The following is a 7535-nucleotide window of genomic DNA, read 5'->3' as shown; positions in this document are numbered from 1 at the left end:
TGTGTGTGTGTGTGTGTGTGTGTGTGTGTGTGTGTGTGTGTGTGTGTAAGGTCCCTGTGGAACTGTAAGCGTCTGCTTGGCTTCCCCTGACAGGGACATTAATGACAGCCACACCCTTCCTGTCCTTTCCTGCGGCAGATCCTGACAGCGAGTGGCGACGGCACGTGTGCCCTGTGGGACGTGGAGAGCGGGCAGCTGCTGCAGAGCTTCCATGGGCACGGGGCCGACGTGCTCTGCTTGGACCTGGCTCCCTCAGAAACCGGGAACACCTTCGTGTCTGGGGTAAAGACCCAAGGAAGATCTCTGGGGGGGTCCTTTGTCCACGAGGGAGGCTCATGGTGGCACTTCCTGTTAATTCGTGGGACTAGACTGGACACTTACCTGGATGGGGCTGAGATTCCTTAAATAGGTAGCAGAGAGTTAGCATCTGAGAGCTTTAGAGACAGTCGCTAGGCACCAGGAGGCTCAGGTGGCAGTGGTGGTGAAGCATCGCTGTGGCGTGATCAGAGCTTTGACACTGGTGGGACACTCTCCCGCCCCACCCCTGCCAGTCGCCAGCCCCTCCCACTCTCAGGCACAGGGAACAGCGTATCTGAAGGCTACGAGTCGGACAGGCAGGCCACCATGGCAGAGGAGCACCAGATGAGCCAGGATACCTGGGACCCACGTTTGCTACCTGACTCTACATTTCATCCTCTGTAAATTGGGCATAAGGCACGCTAGCATTTGCCCCCCACCTTCCCCAGGATGTTGTGAGCAGTAGAGGGAAGAGTTTACAGTGTGTTATGCAGAGAGGCAAGTATTTCTACGGACACCTGGGAATAAGAATGGAGAACTGAGGTGGTTGACCTGACCCCTGGGTCCTGTCTCATCTCGCTCAGGAGACAAGTGATGAGAGAGGACAGAGATGCAAACGCTGTCTAATGATGTTTGCTCCGAGCTGCCCACATCTTAGTCCCGGGCCTCAGGTGAGGGCTGTGAGGCCTCGAGTTGGCAGGGACCCTGATTTTCTTCTTGGGTATTTGGCCCTATCTGTGTACATTTCATTCTTGTGTCTTTGTATAACTGTATTTATCCCTACTCAGCTACACTCTTTTTTCAAATTGTTGATATCATTGTGGATTGTATTGTCTCTTCCAGAGTATTAAACTCCATCTGATTTAGGGTCCTGTAACGATTTGAAGAGACTCGCTGATTCCTTTGTCCACATTCTCAGTAAAGATGCTTGGAGCGCGGAACTCCCACAGCAGGTCTTTCTGAGACATCAGTCATGGCACCTCATCCACCCTTTCCTCTGAGTTGAAACCAACAACTTGGACACCAATTTTAACCCATGACTCCTTCTGTTTGACCTTTGAGAGTCTAATTATATTGCTCATGCTTGATCACAGAAAGCTCTGCAGGAATTTATCAAAATGCTCCCGGAAGCAAGAGAGTATGGGAAAGCCTAGTGTTCATGATTCTCTGGGTCATGGTAGCAACCCAGAGAAGGTTCACTTTACAGGTGTTGAGGCAGAAGTCCAGGGAGGTGACTTGCCTGAGCCACCCAGCTGACTGCGGGCAACACCCTGACTAGGCTGCTGGGGTGCAGCTGGCCCAGGGGCACCTGGCTCTCCACCTGTGCTCAGGCTGCCCCACACACCTGAGACAAAGCTGGGAGGTCCCACCACACCCACTGTCCACCTGCCCTCCTCTCCTCTGGGCTTATAGAGGCAGAGATAAAGAGGAGGGGGAAAGAGAGGGAAAAGTGAAGAGAGATGCCCAGGAGGAAGGGGAGAAGGAGGCTCTGGAGAGTTTGCAGCCCCTCAGAAAGCTGGGAGAGAAGAAAACATGCTTAAAAGGGGGCTGGGTGCCTTCCCTTGCTCGTCACCCTGACCCCAAGACCTCTCTCTGGCCGCGTGAGGGCTTATCAGTTGAGGAAAGTGGCCTTAGGTAAAGCTAGTGCCAGAAAAGCATATTGTCAGCCATTTACTAATGGGAACTAAAAGGTCTCTGTGACATAACCAGAACTCATGCCTGTCTGTAGACATTCCTTGCATTGTACATAACTCTGGGTAACTTTCTGTTCGTAGGGATGTGACAAGAAAGCCATGGTGTGGGACATGCGCTCCGGACAGTGCGTGCAGGCCTTTGAAACACACGAATCTGACATCAACAGCGTCCGGTCAGTGAGTAGAATGTTCACGTTGCTCCTCTGTCCTCCAGTGTTCCCCGGCCTGGGCTAGTACTTAGCCTCTAGGCTCAATTTATTTGGTTGAGAGAGGCTTTTCCAGCAATAATGGCTGATTTGTGGTGGGACTGAACAGCACTCCCGATTTCTTGGAGAATTTTAATATAATTGCACTAGGGGCAACGGATATTATCCTGTCTAGGTCAAGTCAGTGTTTCTCATTCATTCATTCAAAAAATGTTTATGAAGTCCTTATCTGCTAGACATTATTCCAGAAACTGGGAGCACTGTTTTGAACAAGACAACATCTCTACTGTCCTACAGAAGACAAAGCACAGATAAATGTGCTATTTAAGTACTGCTAAGTGCTAAGAAAAAGTAAAACAGGGAACTGTGATAAGATGGGTTATTTCTTTGAATGGTCAGGCCTCTCTGATAAATTGATGTTTAAATTGAGACCAGGATAATGAAGGAGCCAGGCTTGCAAAGAGCTGGGGGGAAGATCAGGGAGGTGAGATGTTCAGGGACCTAACAAAAAGCCAGGTCACCACTAGCGAGTCCTGAGTTGGGGAGGTGGCTAGCGTGATCCATGTTTTGCCTTTAAAAGGTCACTCTGGATGCTGTATGGAGAATGGATTGTAGGGGAGCAAGAATGGAAGTATGACGGCCAGTTAGAAGGTTGTTGTGTGAGTTTTAGAATGAAATGATGGTGGCTGAAACTAAAGAAGACACACAGGGAGGATAGAAATGTCCAGAATTGGGAAGGAGTTGAGATTTTACCCTAGCTGCAAGCTATGAAGTAAGGCTGCCACAGATTCATGGATGCTGCTAGAAGGAATGAGACTCCTGGGTTAGAGATGAAGGATAGTTGGTGACTCATAGTGATGGCAGTAGCTGGGGTATCAGCATTTTTGTGCTGGTTACCTAAGCCCCAATTCTACAGGGTCACATGAAAAAGGGCCAAATGACACCTGCCCATGCAAAGGGCTGCATTATAGGAGAAGAACCCTGAGCTCAGGGAACCTGTATCTTTTATAAGGGGCAGTAAGCATTGATCCATTTGCTAAGACAGGGAGGGTTGGAGGCAGTGCAGGGAGAAGGCAGTGGTTGCATATGGATTCTGGAGCTCTGTCTTGGGCCAGCTAAGTCTGAGACGCTATTATACGACCAAGTGGGAATGTCAAGTAGGTAGCAGGAGCTGTGAACCGGATTCCAAGAGAGAGGTCAGGACTTGACATATATATTTAGAAGGTGGCACTGTCAGGACAGCATTTAAAGTTTAATCACTCAAGAATATTTATACTTAGAGGAAAGTACTAGACTTATTCCCCTTAAAAGCCAGAACACAGGGCTTCCCTGGTGGTGCAGTGGTTAAGAATCCACCTGCCAATTCAGGGGACACGGGTTTGAGCCCTGGTCCGGGAAGATCCCATAGGCCGCGGAGCAACTAATCCCGTGCACCACAACTACTGAGCCTGCGCTCTAGAGCCCGTGAGCCACGACTACTGAGCCCGTGTGCCACAACTACTGAAGCCTGCACGCATAGAACCCGTGCTCTGCAACAAGAAAAGCCACAGCAATGAGAAGCCCGCACACTGCAACCAGAGAAAAGTCCACATGCAGCAGTGAAGACCCAACACAGCCAAAAATAAATAAATAAAATAATAGTAATAATAATTTTAAAAAAGCCAGAACACAATAAGAATACTTAATTACCTTAGTGGTAGAAATATTAATGAGAATTTTCTAGCTCTTTGACCTCAAATGTAGGAAAGGAAACCAGGGGAAAAAAAACTATCACTTTTTGCACATGTGCAGTAATTACCCAGAAAATCCAAGGAAATCAATTGAGAAATTACTACAGATAGTAAATGAGGTTTGTTTGGTTTTTTTTGTGGTACACGGGCCCCCCCCCACTGTTGCGGCCTCTCCCATTGTGGAGCACAGGCTCCGGACGCGCAGGCTCAGTGGCCGTGGCTCACGGGCCCAGCTGCTCTGCAGCATGTGGGATCTTCCGGGACCGGGGCACGAACCCGTGTCCTCTGCATCGGCAGGCAGACTCTCAACCACTGCGCCACCAGGGAAGCCCAGTAAATGACGTTTTTAAGATACAGGATAGAACATAAAGCCACAAAACTAAATTAAATCCCTATATATTCATGAAATAACAGCTTAAACATGCACGTTCTCTCACCCATGCTGTTCCCTCTACCTAGGACCCTCTTCTTCTAATATCCACCAGGTCTCTACTTAGGCTGCCCTCTCTCCAGAAGGCCTGATTATTTTTCTTTTTAGATATTTATTTATTTTGGCTGTGCCAGGTCTTAGTTGCAGCACGTGGGATCTTCGTTGCAGCGTGCGGCATGCACACGGGATATAGTTCCCCGACCAGGGATCGAACCCGGGCCCCCTGCACTGGGAGCGCGGAGTCTTACCCACTGGACCACCAGGGAAGTCCCTGAAGGCCTGATTAGAGGAGGGGATGACTGTAACAGTAATAATCATTAGTTATTGCATGCTTTTTATTTGGCACCATGCCACGTTCTTTGTATAATATGTATACTGTCTTATTCAGTCTTTATAGCAGGAAATGTGCATTATCATCCTCACTTTTCAGATGAAGAAACTGAGGCTGGGCCAGGTGAAGGCACTTGCCAGAAGTATCCCATGTAGTGAGTGGTCAGTGCAGACAGCTTCCCGTGGCTCTGTATATCTGATTGCAGTGTCTGTGTTTATAACCACTGTCTTATCCCTTAGCTCTGGCCAAGTCTTGGGAATGGGGTATATGATCAAGGGGAAGCAAGGATACAGGGGACCTGCCTGTGTTCAGTGTCTGGTACAGATATACATATTATCTCATTTACTCCTCGCCAATACTCTGCAAGGCCAGTGTCACTGTCCCCTGTTTACAGAGAAGAAAATTAGGTCAATGGGACCTTCCAGATGAGCCTCCCTTTCTGGCCTCTGTAATGAGTGGTCTGTGTATCCCTAGAAGTCTGGGGGACCAGCATGGGACAGCCTTCCCAGATGGTTCTGATGGGCACCCAGGACTGGGAATCACCACTCTTAAGTGCTTTCTCCCCACACTTTCTCTCTGCAGATACTACCCGAGCGGAGATGCCTTTGCTTCGGGATCAGATGATGCTACGGTATGTTTCTAAGTTATTGAGAGCTTTTCCTATCCAAAGGAGAGATATGCTGACCTAATTTTAGTTTTCAAAAATAACTTTTTTCCTGATTACAGAACTGATGTGACTTCAATAAAGAAAACTTGGGGGAAAACACTAAATTATGTTAATCATCATACCCAAGAAAAATCACAGTTCGATGAATTCCTTTCTGTCTTTTTAGTTTTTAAACAAAATGCTTTATAATTTGCTTTTTTCACTGAGCAATAGATTGTGAACATTTTCCCATGCCAATACATATTTTTCTCCCGCATTATATTTTCTTACTGATTGAATAGTTTTCCATGTTATGGATATGCCATCATTTACTTAACCAATCTTCAAGTTTTGGGTCATTAGGTTTTTTCCAAGGTTTTCTTTCCTGTTAAAAACACTGCTATAAGCAAATATTTTTGGTACCTCTCTTATCATTTCCTTAGAATTAATTCTCTGACATGAACTTGTTGAGTTAAAAATCAGCCTAGTTTTTTGTTGTTGTTGTTGTTTTTTGCGGTACGCAGGCCTCTCACTGTTGTGGCCTCTCCCACTGAGGAGCACAGGCTCCGGACGCCCAGGCTCAGTGGCCATGGCTCACGGGCCCAGCCGCCCCGCGGCATGTGGGATCTTCCCGGACCGGGGTACGAACCTGCGTCCTCTGCATCGCAGGCGGACTCCCAACCACTGCGCCACCACGGAAGCCCAAAATCAGCCTAGTGTTAAGGCTTTTGATACTAATTGTCAAATTATGTTGACCTGTATTTCAGGAGAAAAAAAATATCCTCCTGTGCCCTCAAAATAGCCAATATCTTATTAAATAATGAACTGCACTCTAATTTGCTATCCTGGAAGAATTACAGGGGAATAGATTGAGGGTTTGATAATCATGAAAATTTTAAACTTCTGTATTTCAAAAAATATTTAAAAAAATTTAAGGGCATACCTTTGGGAGAATTCAAGAGCTTTCAAAACTTCCCTACCCTTTGATCCAGGCATGCTATTTCTTGGGAACAATTCTATTCTAAGGATTCTATTTTTTAGCTGTTCTAAGGAAAATATCAGAGATGCATATAAAGATTTTTATAGAAGAAGGATCATGGCTTCCCCATAATTTTATTTGTAAAAGAGAAAAATCAGACGTAATCAAACACTTAGCAGGGTATAAGCTAAGTAGATTCTGATATATCCACATGAGGAATATAACAACCATATTACTCCTGTTTTTTTTTAAGATTATTTAATGATATGAGAAAATGCTCATAACATAATGCTAATAGAAGCAATAATGAAACATCCTCCCCATTTAAATCCACACATAAAATAGATTAAGACTGAAGGGAATCGTCCAGATGTTAGTAAATACCTCTAGGATTGGGGGTGACGTTTATTTCCTTCTTTATGCATTTCTGAGTTTTCATGAATTTTCTGCAGTGAACACATATTCTTTGTCAGAAAAAAAAGAGGGCTTTCATTTTTGTTTTTGTACCTAAAGAAATCTGTATTTGCTGTTTCTTTGAATCTCCAGTAATCCCTGGAGATTGATAGGAATCGGGATTGAGGGAGAAAATACTAGGAGAGAAAACGAAAGAGGTTTTTCCCTTATCTCTCAAACTACACAAGCCACTGGCACCAGCCTGTAGCTCTGTAGCCATCAATGCACCAAACAGGATCCAGAAACAAGTGCCTCTTTGTCTTCTTTGTCACCCCAGTGTCGCCTCTACGACCTCCGGGCAGACAGGGAGGTTGCCATCTATTCCAAAGAGAGTATCATCTTTGGAGCTTCCAGCGTGGACTTCTCCCTCAGTGGTAAGATTTTATTTCAGAAACTTTCCCAGGACCATAAAACAGGACTCCAATGAAACCCAGCTCTGCCAAGCTTCCCCTGCTAGCTAAACTTCCTATGGGTCCATGTGCTAAAGAGTCTACTTTTGCACCAGTTTTCCTCCACTGCATTTTTGACAGCCCGCTTTGCCCTGCCTGAAGCAGCTTCCCCGGCCCAGTTCACTCCACGGGAAATGAAGGCTGGGCCCACCTAATACTCTTCTTCAAAACAATGATGTATCAAAACTGCATCTGCGCCTTTAGGCATTTCCTCTCCAGCCTTCCATTTTCCTTTCACACCTGAAAAGGGACCTTTTTCTCCAGAGGTGGGGCGGTGGTGGGGTGGGGGGGGGGGGGGGGGGGGGGGGGGGGGGGGGGGG

The 7535-nt window shown here is 46.6% G+C and overlaps 1 protein-coding gene across 6 annotated transcripts in view; it reads left to right on the top strand.

Annotated features, from left to right (window-relative positions):
* The window catches only part of GNB5 (G protein subunit beta 5), a 50376-nt gene that overhangs the window by 37980 nt on the left and 4861 nt on the right, over positions 1-7535 (top strand). For 5 of the 6 annotated variants that reach the window (XM_029239173.1, XM_029239174.1, XM_029239171.1 and 2 more), the window contains 4 exons: positions 139-282; positions 2073-2164; positions 5271-5319; positions 7044-7140. In XM_029239173.1, coding sequence (XP_029095006.1) covers positions 139-282; positions 2073-2164; positions 5271-5319; positions 7044-7140 — 382 coding nt within the window. Of the gene's footprint in view, positions 1-138; positions 283-2072; positions 2169-5270; positions 5320-7043; positions 7141-7535 lie in introns of all 6 variants that reach the window. The other variant, XR_003796041.1, reaches the window with a different exon arrangement.

The sequence above is a fragment of the Monodon monoceros genome, unplaced genomic scaffold, assembly GCF_005190385.1.
Source record: "Monodon monoceros isolate NGI ecotype Baffin Bay Population unplaced genomic scaffold, NGI_Narwhal_1 Super_Scaffold_21, whole genome shotgun sequence".
Taxonomy (NCBI): Eukaryota; Metazoa; Chordata; class Mammalia; order Artiodactyla; family Monodontidae; genus Monodon; species Monodon monoceros.
Note: the sequence above shows the minus strand (reverse complement) of the source record. Positions and strands in the feature narration are given on the sequence as shown.